This window comes from Ahaetulla prasina, chromosome 3 (genome assembly GCF_028640845.1).
Source record: "Ahaetulla prasina isolate Xishuangbanna chromosome 3, ASM2864084v1, whole genome shotgun sequence".
In the NCBI taxonomy this organism is placed as follows: Eukaryota; Metazoa; Chordata; class Lepidosauria; order Squamata; family Colubridae; genus Ahaetulla; species Ahaetulla prasina.
Window position 1 is genome coordinate 166,668,564 of NC_080541.1, and position 18,755 is coordinate 166,687,318.

Genomic DNA, 18,755 nt, shown 5'->3' on the forward strand with positions numbered 1-18,755 from the left:
ATCTGGCTGTAAACCACCCTGAGTCCCTAGGGAGATAGGGCAGTATAAAAATGCGAAAAATAAATAAATAAATAAATAAATAAAACGCAATTGGTAGACTGGGGCCTCTATGTTTAAAGAAGGTAGACCGGTGCCTCAGTAAAAAGTAATTGGTAGACCGGGGCCTCTATTTTTCAAGACGGTAGACCGGTGCCTCCCAAGTTTTGTATACTTTATTATTTTTATTATTTATTATTATTGACCATGCCCATTCAGTCACCTGACCACCAAGCCACACTCACCAATTAAGCCACGCCCACAGAACCGGTAGGGAAAATTTTTAGATTTCACCCCTGGGCTACCTGTATGGTAATCCAGAACATAAATTTTACGATCAATAACAGTTTTTCTCCCCCATCAAAAAATCATACAGCAAAACAGATTAACCTCTAAATATACAACTGAATTTACAAATATACAACTGAATATACAAATATACACCTGAAAAGGGACGTGGTGGCTCAATGTCTAAGATACTAAGCTTTCAATCGAAAGTCAGCAGTTCAGCGGCTTGAATTCCTAGTGCCGTGTAATGCGGTGAGCTCCTGTTACTTGTCCCAGCTTTTGCCAACCTAGCAGTTCAAAATCACGTAAAAAATGCAAGTAGAAAAATAGGGACCACCTTTGGTGGGAAGGTAACAGCGTTCCGTGCATCTTTGGCATTTAGTCATGCTGGCCACATGACCACGGAGATGTCTTCAGACAGTGCTGGCTCTTCAGCTTTGAAACGAAGATGAGCACCACCCCCTAAACTCGGGAACGACTAGCACGTATGTGCGAGGGGAATCTTTACCTTTATACAACTGTATATTTTTATGAAATTGTTTATACTATTTAGCCGAGGTCCAGATATTCCTAGCAATGCAAGCTGAATATATATGCTCCTTTGAAAATAATACAAGCTGAGTGGTGGATTGAGGCATCTTGGTATGTGTCTCTATTGTGTGTACGATTCCCACTATGGACACAACTTGCCTCCCCTGGATCTGGGCAACTTTCCTTTGTTTGTGTAGAATAATTCACAGGTTTTGACTAATTCAGACTGTCATTTACCTCCAATGCATTAAGCAACCAACAATCAATTTCTCCTTGTTAATATAGCTGTGGAAGCAGTTAACAGCCTTGTAAATATAATCTATACTAAGCTGCTGAAATTCAAATCTGGAACACCTTGAACTGATCTGTAAAAGTAGAGCAGTACATAGACTTCAGATCTGCAATTGATGGCCACGGCATAATGCATTCAGGCAGAATCTAGGGGGTTTGCGTCCCCAAAAAATGTTGCTTAGGTCTGCAGCTGGTCAGAACGATTCCAAGAATAAAGAGAGGTGGAAGATTATTGGCTTGCCAACTCCAAGGCCTTCTGGGATCATGCAGGCAAGACAATCTCAGGGAAACAAATGCAGTGGCCCAAATAAAGTTAATAAGGGTGCTCTTCTACCACACATAATAAAACAGGACAGGTGAGCACTTTGTGCTGTGAGATCCCTGTGGAAACACTGCTTCTCTTTTGGCAAAGATAGAAATCATTAGTACAGCTATCCATGTGCATTACATTTCCATACATTGATCTGCAGACCAGATGTCTTCTCCCCGACTAGTCAACTTGGCCATCAAATACTAAGACTTCATATCTGTATTTTCTTTTTTCTTTCCCTGTCCTCCATTCCTTCATTTTGGCAACTTTTTTAATAGTAAATTGAAGAGCAGGGTGCCTTTTCAGATAGAAATATAAGATATCAATCCTGGACTTGGCTTTAAGCATATAGATGTGCTTTGATGTATAAACTTCCCTGACTGAACAATATAGAAAATAAACATGCAAACCTGAGGTCATCATTTTGTCTTTGTTCACAACAAGGATGTATTCAAAGATGCCTCCAATGGTTCCAGATGTCATGAAATGGGTGCCATAATCATCAATAAATCTGCTGTAAATCCCATAATTGTATTCCTCCGGAAGCTCTATCAGAGACTGCAACATATCTTCATCCAAATATATATTATCACGTCTCATCTTGAAACGAGCTGTTTGTACTTTGGTTTTAGCTCGAATAAATCCTACATTCTGTAGATAAAGCATGGGAGGTAAGTGCCTAGCTAGTTATCAGACAGGCAGAAGTCCTTGACTTACGACCATAATTGAGCCCAAAGTTTCTCTTGCTAAGCGAGACACTTGTGAAGTGAGTTTTGCCCCATTTTATGGTCTTTGATGCCACAATTGTTACATGGGGTAACCCTAACCCTAACCCAAGTGTCTTAATTTTGATCAGGTGACCTTGGGATTGCTACAACGGTTGTAAGTGTGAAAGTGGTCACAAGTCACTTTTTTTTAGTCCCATTGTAACTTTGAAAAGTTAATGTTGTACAAGGACTACCTGTATACCTAGTTTCTGCATGGGAGGTAAGTAACTAGTTAGTTAGCAGACAGCAACAAGCTACACCCAGTTTTTCTCTGGGAGGTAAGTAGAAAGCTAGCGAGTACTCAGAAACAAGTTAAACTGAGTTTTTGAAACGTGGTCTTATAATAATATGCAAATCTATCTATCTATCTATCTATCTATCTATCTATCTATCTATCTATCTATCTATCATCTATCTATCTATCTATGAAAATTTATATGGCTGCCCAACTTACTCTCAGTGATTCCAGGCAGTTTACAAAAATAAAAAACCCAATACAAATAAGTAAAAAAAGTCATTGAGTTGACACTTCCTTAATGTCAACAATCAAACAAGCCACTTGACAGGTTCAATCCCACTTTGGGGTCCCCAGGCCCATGGCAAACCTTCCTTTTTAGTTGTTTCTCTAAGCAAATTATTTCAAAGTCCTGGATTGTAACCAGTTCCTAAAAGCCTTTTAAAAACTGATCAGCACCAGGCTGTTCACATCTCTTGATTTCCAAGCTTTTCTAAATCATAAGCAAAATAATGACTTCCTGGAACTTTTGGTTTTCTTATATTAATGTAGGAAAGATAGATCTGCTGTTGGAACATTTTCTCTGACAACAACTGTTGCCTGATGAATAATTCTATATATTTTTCAACCATTCTCACTTATATGTTTAATGTCAAGGAAGCAGGATGGAGGGAGATAGTATGCAACATTCTTCATAATTTTATTCTCCATTATAATGCTTCCTTTCACTTCAGTGTAATAAGAGCAATAGTAGCGCTAATAATCTCACATGTGCAATTACACACATAAATTAAGATATGACTATTGCTGGTTTAAGAGGGAAATGTGAGCTGAGTTATTTGATTAAAAAAAAAAAAAGAACAAGTATTGAGAAAGGAGATCTTTGCTCTTCTATTACCTTTTCTTTGTATTGGGTAAAATTGTTCAGGGTCCCTTGAGCCTTTGATAACGTTAAGCCCAGTTCCAGAGACACAGGAATGCTAGCAGCTCCTATGCCAACTGTAAATCCAACATTTCTAGAGGTGTCTTTTTTGATGGCCCTCAGTAAATCTGCAGAATCATCATAAAACTCTGAAGAGACACCAGTATCAGCCTGAGCCTGAAATGAAAAGATAAATTGGATTAACATCAATGGATTCTCTTTTACCCTAGAAAAGGGGTGGGGAATTATAGCCCCTTTATGATCTTTAGGCCTCAATTCCCAGAATTCCTGAGCTAGTATGGCTGGCTCAGGAATTCTGGGAGTTGAAGTCCACAGGTTATAAAGGGGCCATAGTTTTCTCACCCCTGTCCTAGAAGCTCCAAATTTCAGCACATGCACACCCAATTTATCCTATTTGGGCCTTTGCAGGACCAATTTCTTTCTCCTAAGAGTATTTGGTCATCCCTATGAACCAAAAGACATCTGCTTTCATATTTTAGCTTCTGCCCACCAATGTGATATTGCATTAATGTTATTCAGATGTTGTTGGACACTCTGGAATTAATCTTTGGCGGGTGCAAGAGAGGCCTTTGCTAAATGTACACATGTGTGTGCAAGCTACAATCAGGTTTGTTGGGACTTCTGTGTGGGTAATATCAGAAAATAGCAATAGCACTAAGACGTATATGCCTTCTCATAGTGCTTTATACACTCTCTGGGAGGTTTACAATGTCAGCATATTGCCCATGACAATCTGGGTCCTCATTTTATTGACCTTGGAAGGCTAGAAAGCTGATTCAACCTTGAGCCCATCAGGATCAAACTACAAATGGTAGCAGAGTTAGCCTGCAATACTGCTTTCTAACCACTACCCACCAGGGCACAAGATAATGCTAGCAGCTACATGTTCAAAGCTCCATAAAAATGGGAGTGGGGCACCCTACTGATGTTTCATAAGAGCCATAAGACCTGGCTCTGCCAGATGGCTTGGGGACCCAATGAGGGAGCTTCATAATGGAAGCGGTTGACTAATTAAAATTCTACCCTCCCTCCTCCTCTGTGTGTCTGGCTCCCTTCTTTATCATCTTGTGTCCACAATTTTATCTGTTAATGTTTTTATGTACTGTGGTTTTTTTAATGATGGATGATTTTAATGTTTTTCAATGAGCGGAAAATACTGTATTGTTCAGAGTATAAGACGCACCAGAGTATAAGACACAGCTTAGTTTTTGGGGAGGAAAATAGGGAAAAAAATCTGCCTACCAAGTATTCATCTGGCTAGCATCCTTAGTCTGGTCAGCTTCAGAACATTAGTTTGCTGGTTTTTATCCCCTGCTTTGGGATAAAAAAAACAGATTCTGAAGCACAACTGATCTTTGGAGAGAGAAGCAATGAGAAAAGCAGGCAAATCACGGAGATCGCTTCACTCGCTAGTGCCTCGTTAGGGCTGAAAAAAAGCTTCACAGCTGAGAGTCGGAACAGGCAAAGCACGGAAGATTGCTTCACTGAAAAAAGCTTCTAAAGCACAGCTGAGAGTCGGAGGGAGCAGGCAAAGCATGGAGATCGCTTCACTCACTAGCACCTCATTAGGGCTGAAAAAAGCTTCACAGCTGAGAGTTGGAGGGAGCAGGCAAAGCACAGAAGATTGCTTCACTTGCTAGCGCCTTGTTAGGGCTGAAAAAAGCTTCGAAAAAGTTACATTTGGAGTATAAGATACACCCAAATTTTCAGCCTCTTTTAGGAGGAAAAAAAGTGTGTCTTATACTCCAAAAAATACAGTAAATTAGAGAGAGAGAGAGAGAGAGAGAGAGAGAGAGATGAGAAAGGGAAGGAAATGGTAAGCACGATTTTGAATTTTTTTAATCCTCTTGTAGATGCCCTTGCCCCATCTCACTCCCAATCTTTATATATACTGCTAATCTTCCACTGAATTTGGAAGTAAAGGCCCATTGCAGTATTCACACATATACAAATCTGATATATTGATGAGTATACAGAGTAACAGAGTTGGAAGGGATCTTTGAGATTTTCTACTCCAATCCCTGCTCAAGCAGAAGACCCTATACCAGTGATGGCAAACCTTTTATTCACCAAGTGCCGAACAGGTACATGCTAGGTGCGGCTCCTCCCCTATATGTTGCATATGCAACCACACCATCTGTGCATGCAGACAACTTTCACGCACGCCCCCATCGTGCAATATGTGCGCAAATGCACACTCTGCACATGCACATGGTTTTCATGCACATAATGCGTGTGTGCAAATGCCATCTGCCCATGTGCAAGTTGACACCAGTACTGTTGCACACATGTGCAAACGCGCATGCATGTGCACGAGAGCTCCAAAGACCAACTGGGCCCCCTGAATTGCACGTATGCACACCAGAGTCCCAAACACCAGCTGGTGCATGTGCAGCTGCAGGTCAGTTAGGCAACAGCTTGCATGCCCAGAAAAATGGCTCTGCATGCCACTTTTTTTTTATTTCATTTTGTCACAACAGTATACACAAACATTGTCATAAATAAAACAACATATCAATAAGAAAAAAAATATATATATATATAAGTAAAAAAAATATGCATCAGCTATATTAATTTGATATAATGAAGGGAACAATAGGACAGGAACGGTAGGCACTTTTGTGCTCTTATGCACGCCCCTTATAGTCCCCTTAGGAATGGGGTGAGGTCAATAGTAGACAGTTTTTGGCTAAAGCTTTGGGGTTTGAGTAGAGACTATGGAGTCAGGTAATGAGTTCCAAGCATTAACAACTCTGTTACAGAAGTCATATTTTCTGCAATCAAGTTTGAAGTGGTTGACATTAAGCTTGAATCTATTTTTTGCTCTTGTAATATTGCAATTGAAGCTGAAGTAGTCTTTTATAGGAAGGATATTGCAATAGATGATTTTGTATGTTAAACACAGGTCATGTCGAAGTCGACGGAGTTTAAGTTTTCTAATCCCAGGATTTCAAGCCTGGTGGTATAAAGTATTTTGTTGTTTTCGGAGGAGCGAAAAACTCTTCTAGTAAAATATTTCTGGACGCATTCTATTGTATTTATGTCAGAGATGTGGTATGGGTTCCAGACGGATGAGCTGTATTCAAGAATAGGTCTGGCAAATGTTTTGTACACTCTAGTTAGTAGTGTAGAATTTTTGGAAAAGAAGCTGCGTAAAATTAGGTTTACAACTTTTAGAGCCTTTTTTGCTATGTAGTTGCAGTGGGCTTTGGCATTAAGGTCATTTGATATGAGAACTCCAAGATCTTTGACAAGGTGGGGGTCGTCAGTAAGGTAATGACCATCGAGTTTGTACTTGTTGATAGGATTCTTTTTTCCAATATGTAAGACTGAGCATTTGCTGGTTGAGATTTGGAATTGCCAAGTTTTAGACCAATCGGAAACTAAGTCGAGGTCTTCTTGAAGGGTAGAAGTATTGTTAGTGGTATTAAATAGTTTGACATCGTCAGCAAAGAGAACACAATAACTTGAGATGAGGTCACAGAGATCATTTATGTATAGTATGAAGAGCGTTGGTCCAAGAACACTATTTCCGGCCAGCGTGCCATAGGTTTGCCATCACAGCCCTTTACCATTCTGGACATGGTTGTCCAATCTTTTCTTAAAAACCTCCACTGAATGAGCACCATAATTTCTGTAGGTAAACCGTCCCATTGATTAATTGTCCTCACTGTCAGGAAATTCATCCTTAGTTCTAGGCTAGATCTCTCTCTGTTGAGCTTGCATCCATTAATTCATATCTTGCCCAGAGGTGCTTTGGAGAGTATGTTGACCCCCTCCTCTCTGTAACAGCCTCTCAAATATTGGAAGACTGATATCGTCTCACTCCTTAATCTTTCTCTTCGTTAGACATTCCCAGTTACCACAACTGTTCATTGTACGGTTTAGCCTCCAATCCCCTAATCATCTTTGTTGCTCTTCTCTGCACTTTTTCTATAGTCTCAACATCTTTTTTGTATTGTGGAGACCAAAACTAAATGCAGTATTTCAAGTGAAGAATAAAGTGGTACTATACTGCACCTGGATCTAATAGTACATAATCTCATAATGGTGCTAATAGGCTAGACTTTGCAGTATGTTAGGTACAATTGCAGAAGCAGAAAACTGTAATAGATCATTCAGAGTTTTCATTCTGGCCTCAGCAGGAGGGGACCAAATCCTGTCCTCAGTTACCACATTAGAAGCAAACAAACAACGAAGGAATAGATCATTATGTCATTTAAAATAAATCAGTCCAGAGTAGGCCTTCTTCTTGGTGTCTTCGATAAAACTGATGATGCCCTTTTTAAATAACTCAAAGCAGGGAATTTGCCTAATACCATTCAATGTATAACTCTACTGAAAATGGAAAACAGAATAACAGAGTTAGGTCTTCTACTACAACTCCCTGTTTAGGCAGGAAACCCTACACCACTTCAGACAAATATTTACCCAATACCTTTTAAAAAACTTCCAGTGTTGGAGCATTCACAACTTCTGGAGGCAAGTTGTTCCACTGATTAATTGCTCTAACTGTCAGGAAATGCATTAGGTCTTTCCTTGCATAGGTCCAGGGCTATTGAAACCTTAATGTTAAGCACACAAATATACCCACATACTTACTAGAAATTGATATAAGTGAACATTGTAGGACTTTCGGAAATATTTCTCATCATCTCCATAATACAAATGTTCACATGTTGAATCATACTTCAGCTCTCGCCATTCTCCATTATAAACAGTTTCACACCGGCCTCCAAAATATTTAGGGTCATAGACTAACAGTGCTGGATTTTGTGTAAGGATGTTGAATCTTTAATAAAGGAGAAAGGCAGGTAGGTAAGCAGCGTTGGTGTGTTTTGTGGCAGAGTTCTTAAGCATCCTAGAAACTCTCCAAAAATCAAAAATCCAAAAATCAAAAAATCTGGAGAATGATTCAGATGCAACCCAATTAAAGCTGTGATTCTCTATTTCTTTACTTCTAAATATGTGTAACTGGATTTTATTTCTAGACTAGACACATAGATGACAACACAATAAACTGGTACAAGTTGTAAAAGTTCTCAGTTTGCACCAAAGCAGATTAGAATGAAGGCCGTTTTAATACTGAATGCATGAAATGTGATAATTGTTCATAATTACTTTTTTATTCTTTGCACCCTTTTATGCCATTATTGTCTTTGGCATTATTGTCTGCAGCTGTAGAAATATATTTGATAATGCATTTGAAATATGTGTCATAGTGTGGATACATTTTCAGGCATACTTTTGAGATGTTTTTTATCTGGCACAAATTAGTTTGCGCTAGAATCCTATGAGTACTTACCTAAGAGTAAAATTCAATGAAATGCTGTGGAATGTACCTCTGAATAAATACAGGTAGTCCTCAATTTACGACCACAATTGAGCCTAAAATTGATGTTGTTAAATTTGTTAAGTGAATTTTGCTCCATTTTACGACTTTTCTTGCCACAGTTGTTAAATGAACCACTGCAGTTGTTAAATTAGTAACATTGTTGTTAAGTGAATCTGGCTTCCCCATTGACTTTGCTTGTCAGATGGTCACAAAAGGTGATCACATGACCCAGGGACACTGCAACCGTTATAAATATGAACCAGTTGTCAAGCATCCAAATGTAAATCACGTGACCTTGGGGATGCTGCAATGGTCCTAAGTGCAAACAATGGTCATAAGTCAGTTTTTTGAGCACCGTTGTAACTTCAAACACTAACTAAGCGAACTGTTGTAAGTCGAGGACTACTTATATGCAATTAACATTTTGACATGCTTTCATTGCCAATTTAAAATCCACAGTATATCATCTTTGTATCCCGTACCTGCAATATCTTTTTCCTTCTCTTCTTTGACAGACCTGAACTGGCGACCAAAAGCCCATTTTTGTTCCTTAAACATGAGGTTTCCTTGAAATTGCAGCTATGCCGACACCATTCCCTTAGGTGCAGTTACCTCAGCTGTCACTTATAAGCAACTGGTTGTAGTTAACCTACAATACAGTTAGCCCTCAACTTGTAACTCTTTGTTTAGTGACCGAAGTTGCAGCAGCATTGAAGAAAGTGACTTATGATCAGTCCTTGCACTTGCGACCATGATAGCATCCTCATAGTTACATGATCAAAATTGGGGCAGTTGAAAACTGTCATGTGCTCATGATGGAATTCCAGGTCATGTGATTTGCTATTGGTGACCTTCCCAGCCAGGTTTCATCAAGCAAAGTCAATTGGGAAGCTATGAATGTGTGATTTACTCAGTGGTGGGATTAAATTTTTTTACTGCCGGTTCTGTGGGTATGGCTTGGTGGGCGTGGCATGGCTTGGTGGGCGTGGCATGGCTTGGTGGGTGTGGCTTGGTGGGCGTGACAGGGGAAGGATCCTGTAAAATCTTCATTCCCACCCCACTCCAGGGGAAGGATACTGTAAAATCTCCATTCCCTCCCCACTCTAGGGGAAGGTTACTGCAAAATCCCCATTTCCTCCCGGGACTCAGTAGGCAGAGAATAGATGTGGGTGGGGCCAGCCAGAGGTGGTATTTACTAGTTCTCTGAACTACTCAAATTTTCTGCTACCAGTTCTCCAGAACTGGTCAGAACCTGCTGAATACCACGTCTGGATTTACTTAAGTGCAGTGATTTGCTTAAGAAGCATGGCAAAATATTGGATGCAACCACATTGATCGGCAGTGAAAATTCTGATCCCAATTGTGCTCGTAAATTCAGGACTACCTGAATTTACTGTAACTACCTGAATGTACTGTAACTACCTGAATGTGCTGTAACTTGGTAATAGCTGAGGAACATCCCTAGCAGTTCTGTTTGGTTCTACAATTGCAACTATATGATTAGCCTTTAGGTTTGAACCAATGGCTTTTATGTCTAACTATCAGGCAACGAGGCATTATTTATTTATTTATTTATTTTATTTATTTATTTATTTGATTTTTATACCGCCCTTCTCCCAAAGGACTCAGGGCGGTGTACAGGCAAAAATAAAACAGATAATACAATATACAATTTAAAAAGCAGATTAAAAAACTTATTTTAAAATTAGCCTGATAGGTTAAAATATACTAGACTAAAAAACCCTATTTAAAATTAATTAATAAAAATTTCAAATTAATAAAATTCAATTCAAGCCAGCCCCGCGTGAATAAAAAGATGTGTCTTCAGTTCACGACGGAAATTCCGAAGGTCAGGTATTTGGCGTAAACCTGGGGGAAGCTCGTTCCAGAGTGTGGGAGCCCCCACAGAGAAGGCCCTTCCCCTGGGGGCCGCCAGCCGACATTGCTTGGCGGACGGCACCCTGAGAAGTCCCTCTCTGTGAGAGCGTACGGGTCGGTGGGAGGCATGTGGTAACAGCAGGCGGTCCCGTAAGTACCCAGGCCCTAAGCCATGGAGCGCTTTAAAGGTCATAACCAACACTTTAAAGTGCACTCGAAAGGCCACAGGTAGCCAGTGCAGTCTGCGCAGGAGCGGTGTTACGCGTAGCTCCCTCTATCACCCGCGCAGCTGCATTCCGGACTAGCTGAAGCCTCCGAGTGCACTTCAAGGGGAGCCCCATGTAGAGAGCATTACAATAATCCAAGCAACAGGTAACGAGCACATGAGTGACTGTGCACAAGGCATCTCGATCAAGAAAGGGGCGCAACTGCCGAACCAGGCGAACCTGGTGGAAGGCCCTCCTGGAGACGGCCATCAAATGATCTTCAAACGACAGCCGATCATCCAGGAGGACACCTAAGTTGCGCACCCTATCCTTTGGGGCCAGTAACTCGCCTCCAACAGTCAGCCGCGGCTGCAGCTGACTGAATCGGGATGCCGGCATCCACAGCCACTCCGTCTTGGAGGGATTAAGCTTGAGCCTGTTTCTCCCCATCCAGACCCGTACGGCTTCCAAACACCGGGACAGCACTTCAACAACTTCATTGGGGTGGCCCGGGGTGGAAAAGTACAGCTGAGTGTCATCAGCGTACTGCTGGTATCTCACCCCGAAGCCACTGATAATCTCACCCAATGGCTTCATGTAGATGTTGAACAGCAGGGGCAAGAGAATCGACCCCTGCGGTACCCCACAAATGAGGCACCTCGCGGTCGACCTCTGCCCCCCTGTCAACACCGTCTGCGACCGGTCGGAGAGATAGGAGGAGAACCACCGGTACACGGTGCCTCCCACTCCCAATCCCCCCAACCGGCGCAGCAAGATACCATGGTCGATGGTATCAAAAGCCGCTGAGAGGTCTAATAGGACCAGGGCAGAGGAGTACACCCTGTCCCTGGCCCTCCAGAGATCATCCACCAATGTGACCAAAGCTGTCTCCGTGCTGTATCCGGGTCAGAAGCCAGACTGGAACGGGTCTAGATAGACATCTTCATCCAGGTATTGGGGTAACTGTTGCGCCACAGCACTCTCTACAACCTTCGCCACAAAGCGAAGGTTGGAGACTGGACGATAATTACCCAAAATAGCTGGGTCCAGGGAAGGCTTCTTGAGGAGGGGTCTCACCACCGCCTCTTTCAAGGCGGCAGGGAAAACCCCTTCCAACAGAGAAGCGTTGATAATCCTCTGGAGCCAGCCTCGTGTCACCTCCTGAGTGGCCAGTACCATCCAGGAAGGGCATGGGTCCAGTAAACATGTCGTGGCGTGAAGCCTCCCCAACAACCTGTCCACGTCCTCGGGAGCCACAGGGTCAAACTCATCCCAAACAGACTCGACAAGACGTGCCTCCTCTCCCTCGCTTGGATCATCCCAATTTCGGTCCAGACCGTCCCGGAGCTGAGCGATTTTATCGTATAGATAACCACTAAACTCCTCAGCTCGTCCCTGCAAAGGGTCATCCCGCACCTCCTGGTGAAGGAGGGAGCGGGTCACCCGAAACAGGGCGGCCGGGCGGTTATCTGCCGATGCAATGAGGGTGGAGGCATAGGAGCGCCTCGCCTCCCTCATTGCCACTAGGTAGGTCCTAGAATAGGACCTAACTAGTGTCCGATCAGCTTCGGAACAACTGGACCTCCAGGTGCTCTCTAGGCGTCTTCTCCGGCGTTTCATCTCCCTCAGCCCCTCAGAGAACCGAGGGGCCGGACGAGATCTGCGCCGGGTCAGAGGCCGCAAAGGCGCGACACGGTCCAAGGCCCCAGCCGCCGCCTGTTCCCAGGCCACGACTAGTTCCTCAGTCGTGCCGTGGGCCAGATCCTCAGGGAATGGCCCAAGCTCCGTCAGGAACCTCTCGGGGTCCATCAGGCGCCTGGGACGGAACCAACGTATAGGTTCCGTCTCCCTGCGATGGTGAGTGGCGGTACAGAAGTCTAGGCGAAGGAGAAAATGATCGGACCATGACATTGGTTCTGTTACTAAATCATCTAATTCCAGATCATTTAACCACTGTCCAGAGATATAAATCATATCCAGCGTGCCTCCCCCCATGTGCGTAGGGCCATCATTTATTCGAATCAGGTCCAAGGCCGTCATGGAAGCCTGGAACTCCCGAGCTGCCGTCGATAACAACCCAGCCGATGGCAGGTTGAAATCCCCCATGACTATAAGTCTGGGGGTCTCAACTGCCACAGCGGCAAGTATCTCCAACAGCTCAGGCAGGGCTGTGGTCACGCAGCAAGGAGCCAGGTACGCGATCAACAAGCCCAACTGATTCCTATGGCCCCACCGCACATAGAGGGATTCACAGCCGGCAATCTGAGGAACAGTGGCCTCCCTCTGTTAAGCAACCTCACCCACAGTGGCACCAAGTGGGTGAGGTTGCTTAACAGTTACTGAAAGTGATCCAAATAGTAGAAACAAGGCACATGATCTCTCCACGACAGGACAGACATAAAAATGGTACCAATAAAGGAGAATATTTATCTTTGGGGTTGAAATGAGGGATCCTTGATGTTGTAGATGCACTGAATAATTCTTAGTATTTAAAACACAGTGAAAAACCAGGTAAACTTTTATCTACCAAGAGAATTTAGTCTATTTTGAAATTGTATGTAATGGCTTCTTGTTCAACTGGACTATTATAAAACAGATTAGATGAAGAATCTTTTCCTATGGCAAAGTCTCTATCCTAACTTGGTTGAGTTCTAAAATGTTCATTTCAGAATATGGCACAATACAACTTTAAGCCTGGAGGACTTCAACTCCCAGAATTCTCCAGCCAGCTTTGCTCCAGGCTTAAAGTTGCCAAGGTTGGAGACCCCTGAGATACAGGGAATTCCTTCCATTGGGTTCCTTCCTTCCAAGGCTGGGCATCCACCTTGCAACTATTTTGTACAGCACCAGAATAAATTTTAAAATTCACAGACACTACGAGAAGGAGGTAGAAAAACTGAAAACATGTGCACACTGGAGGCAAACTTACCAAAACTGGAAGTAAGATTTTTGTTTCTATTTGATTTTTTTAAAAAACCAACACTCTGCAGGGGATGAATTCTACTTACCCTCTTGAAACTAGTTCAATTCCTGGGACTGGATCCTGATAGTCACATGTACTCACAGCATCATCACAATTATCCTCATCAGATCCATCCCTGCAATCTAATTCTCCATTGCATACTAGGTGACGTTTAATGCAGCGTCCTAAAATACAAATATTGTTATTTATCTATTTATGGAATTTCTGCTTGTTCTAAAGCAGGGATCTCCAACCTTGGCAATTTTAAGACTTGTGGACTTCAACTTCCAGAATTCCTCACAAGTCATAAAGTTGCCAGGGTTGGAGACCCCTGGTTTAAAGTTGGATTTAAAGGTCTTTTCCTCACATACATAAAAATAATTTGGGACATTTTTTTCCACATTCTTGTTCACCTTGTACTTTAACACCTTTGACCTAAGCCAAAGGTGTTTATGAAGAATAGCATAAGTGGAATAACTGCTCTTCTTTGGAAAAGGTACATCTATATTAATAAGAAACATTGGACTTTGCACATAATGTTGAGCTAAGTTGTTTAACTATTGGTTTGTGACCAAATCATAATATCCTGACATATATCATGCTAATAAAAAATTAACACTTATATACCCTGTTTCCCCCAAAATAAGACATCCCCTGATAATAAGCCCAATTGGGCTTTTGAGCACATGGCAATAAGGCCAAGCGCTTATTTCAGTGTTCAAAAAAATATAAGACAGGGTCTTATTTGGGGGGAAACATGGTAAATGGGCTTGCACAGTATATATAATGCTGAGTCAAAAGAAAGCCAGTAATATTATGTCTCAGTATTATGAATGAACTAGACCAGTGATGGTGAAGCTATGACATGTGTGTCAAAAGTGACACTGCACAATGTTTTGAGTGACTAAAACGACTTTTTTCAAAGGCACGCCCTGCTTTGGCCTGATTTTTTTAAGGCTGCAGGGGTCACATGAAAACAACCAGAGCTGAAGAAGTTTCTTGGATGAGAAGCGAAACGTCTTCAACCAAAAACCAGAAAGTCCAGTTGTCTCTTGAAAAAGCATTTTTGGGGAGTGAAAACAAACGTGTACACCAAAATGGCCTCTAGAGCCTCTGAAAAGTCATGTGAGGGGGCCGTGCTCTTGTGCTCCCGGTGGGTCTGATAATACTGAATGAAGAGAATGCTTTTGTGCAGTATTCAGAGGCTGCAAAGGCCATGCGAGAGCATTCTCCAAAGCTACTCCAAGAATGAAGGCCTCGTGGAACCTGTAGCTGCCTCTAGTGGGCAACACAGGCCTATCAAAAACAGACTGAATTGGGACTGTATTTTTCAGTCAATTTAGGCATTTCCTGAATTCTGAACACCATGCCAAAAAAGTTCATCATCACTGAACGATACTATGGAGTGTACAGAAATGAATCATAAAATTTTATTCTTTGTTCTCATTTCAAAAACAACAAAACCAACAAAAATCTTTATTCAAAGCAATCTCAGTGTATCTTTCAAGACTGATCACCTCTAGGCACCAGTGCCACATTTAATGGGAATTATAGAAACTGAAGCCATCTAGGGCATCAGAATGAGGAAGTCTGAAATGGAACCAGACTCACCTGTCTCCTGACACTGAAAGTCATTTCCACAGCTTTGATCCACCACACATGATTCTTTCGGGACACATGCTTCTCTGTCCCAAAGATTACCATTGCACATCCTCCCTTTATATTTAGCTGGTTGTACCAGCTGCCTTGATCTGAACTGTAGAGTACATTAAAATAGTTATATACAAATTCTTTAAAATGTGGAATTAAACATTTAGAATCCCACAAAATAATCTCACCCAAGAAGGGGAAGCATTAATTATGTAGCCATTAAAAATGTAGAACTAATTGAGTGTTTCTCAATACAGTGGGAATTACTTAAAGCACAGCTTGCAGTATGCGGTGATGAAACATTCAGAGATAATTAAAAAAAAAAAAAAAACAGAGGTAAAGCCTGATTGCAGTCAACATAAATTGCAGGGCCTTTTTTTTTCAAATCCAATTGCTCTCTTGTTTCAAGAAGGTAAAATAACTGTATCAGCCCACAAATAACTGGGATCGGTTTGTCATGACTTGGGATTCCAGATAAACAGTGGGTGATATCTGAAAGCTATCACTTTAATAGTGCAGGCTGGTGTGTGTGTGTGTGTGAGTGAAACATTGCAGTGCAAGTTCATCCCAGGAGAAACTTCTGTTTATACCTCATTTTGTGAAACGAAGCCACACTTTTCTGCAGTCTCAGTCTTAATAAAACAAACAGCTTTTTCTTGGAGATAAAGCTTGTCCTATTACAATGAAGTTAGTTAAGAGGTCTTCTGCATAGCATTTAATAGTGAATAACATTGCCATAATATACTACTTAAGGTTATGATTGCTCCACGGTAGTATCATTATCATGATAGTTTATTTGATAATAATCTTTACAGTATTATTACCATTGCATTGTCATGGAGTTGTTTATTACAACTAGTTGTTTATTACATTACCTGGATGTTTTGACTGTTGTTCATGGCTATAAGCTGCCAGAAATATTAGGCAGATTGGGTATAATATAAATAAAATGACTAAAAACTAAATATCTAGTTCAGGAGTGTCAAACTCAATTTCATTGAGGGTCACATCAGGGTTGTGCTTGACCTCCGGGGGCGTGCAGCCAGAGGGAGCATGGCCAGCTCAACGTCACTCATGTCGGGGGTAGCCTAAGCACTCTGCCAGCAAAAACGGGCTCCTGAATTATTTTTTTGGCTGCGACGGTCTCCTGCAATCCTCTACCAGGAAAAATGGAGCTCAGGAGGGCTGCACACAGCTCTCCCAAGCTCCATTTTCACTGGCAGAGGCACTGTGGGCCAGTCCTTTACTGTTTCCAAGGCGGCTCCACGGGCCAGATCTAAGCACCCCACAGGCCGGATCCAGCCTGCGGCCCTTGAATTTGACATCTCTGATCTAGATATTTAGTGCACCAATCCAACAAAGAGAGCCAGTTAATCGTAGCAGTTAAGGTATGAGACTAGAAACCAGGACTTATATGTTTTAATCCTGTCCTTGACATGAAGTCAACTGGATGACTCTCTCAGCCATTGGCAATGGCAAACCACTTCTGAAATTTTGCTGACAAAACTGCAGGGGCTAGTCTAGGCAGTTGCCAGGAGTCAGCACTGACTCAAAGCATGCATATACACACACATACACAAATCCAGCAAAGTGCTTCCTACATTCTTTTCTGGCAACTTGGTTCACTGTACAGAGCAGCACATTAGAGCAGAATTATGGTACATGGATTTCAATGTGCTTCATTCAGTCTAAATCTATTTCGTTTGGGTTTTTTGGCCATGGAATTGGATATTGTCCCTATACCGAGCTATGCTTTTACTCTCATTGCAAGCAAAATACAGCAAGAAGTTAGTTGTATAAACCTGGAACCCCTTACTCGTTTTTCTTGGCAAGGAAAGCATTTTGTCCATTGTGACCATGTGCTCAGGTGACAATCAATGGGAATAGGTCTCCCAGCTTGTCTTCGTGATCTTGTAATAGAATGAAAACAGTTAGCAATACTGAATAATAGTGTCCATTTTGCACATTTATTCTGTGAAAATCAATTTTAATAGAATACTCTTGACTGCAACATGGGGCTGGATTTAATATCAATTAAGTATGTCAGGCTCAAGCTAATTTCAAGGACTGTTTTCAAATGTTCAAGGAGTCTTATGTACAAATGCTTTTGTCTGCACTTTGGCAGAAAATAGTGGTGAGCTCTTTTTAGTGTTTTTTTTTTCTAATTCTTACACTTTTACATTCTTCTGTTATGTTCAAGAGAAAAGAAATGCCATCTGACTGTGTTTGATTGAACCACGAGTCAGTGGCCATATACATTATTTATTTAAGAAAATTCATTTTACTGTCATCACAAGCAAAATTTGTTTTACATCATTAAAAGTTCTAAGTTCACGTCTTTATAATGGCTATTAGGGTGGCAATACTAGAGTGAAGCTACAATACAGTATGAAAGATAGATTCAGCCTCAGTGATAGAAATTCACTAGATGATTATGGCCCGGAAGCATTTTCTCAATAAGATGGTACTTGTGGGATTAAGCTGAGCTGTAGGATAGCATGCTGTGTACTGTGTTGTGAAATTGTGGAGCAAAAGTGAGATGTATATGTAGCAAATAAACATGCATTAAATAAGGTGAATGTTTTTCTAAGTACCTTCTCACAGCATCATAATACCAAAATTGAATTACTGTAATAACAGAAACTCATACTTGGAAAATACTTTGTTGTCTATTTTATCTACATCTGAGATATATATGAAGTAATTTATTTATTTATTTATTTATTTATTTATTTAATTTGATTTTTATACCGCCCTTCTCCCGAAGGACTCAGGGCGGTGTACAGGCAAAATAAAAACAACAATACAAATATACACAATTTAAATACCCCTAAAAAACTTATTCAAAATTAGCCTGATATTAAAAATCATCAATTAAAATCCCATTTAAAATTGGTAAAATTCCCTTTTAAAATCCAATTAAGCCAGCCCCGCGCGAATAAAAAGATGGGTCTTCAGTTCGCGACGAAATGTCCGAAGGTCAGGTATTTGACGTAAACCAGGGGGAAGCTCGTTCCAGAGAGTGGGAGCCCCCACAGAGAAGGCCCTTCCCCTGGGGGCCGCCAGCCGACATTGTTTGGCGGACGGCACCCTGAGAAGTCCCTCTCTATGGGAGCGTACGGGTCGGTGGGAGGCATGTGGTAGCAGCAGGCGGTCCCGTAAGTACCCAGGTCCTAAGCCATGGAGCGCTTTAAAGGTCGTAACCAACACCTTAAAGTGCACTCGAAAGGCCACAGGCAGCCAGTGCAGTCTGCGCAGGAGCGGTGTTACATGGGAGCTACGGGTAGCTCCCTCTATCACCCGCGCAGCTGCATTCTGGACTA

The 18,755-nt window shown here is 41.8% G+C and overlaps 1 protein-coding gene across 1 annotated transcript in view; it reads right to left on the bottom strand.

The window, feature by feature from the left end:
• The window catches only part of C8A (complement C8 alpha chain), a 69,681-nt gene that overhangs the window by 24,010 nt on the left and 26,916 nt on the right, over positions 1-18,755 (bottom strand). Inside the window, exons 3-8 of the mRNA XM_058178541.1 lie at positions 17,249-17,342; positions 15,394-15,538; positions 13,829-13,967; positions 8,004-8,193; positions 3,357-3,557; positions 1,867-2,107 (exon numbers count right to left, since the gene is read on the bottom strand). Of these exons, the coding sequence (XP_058034524.1) occupies positions 1,867-2,107; positions 3,357-3,557; positions 8,004-8,193; positions 13,829-13,967; positions 15,394-15,538; positions 17,249-17,342 (1,010 nt within the window). The remainder of the gene's footprint in view (positions 1-1,866; positions 2,108-3,356; positions 3,558-8,003; positions 8,194-13,828; positions 13,968-15,393; positions 15,539-17,248; positions 17,343-18,755) is intronic.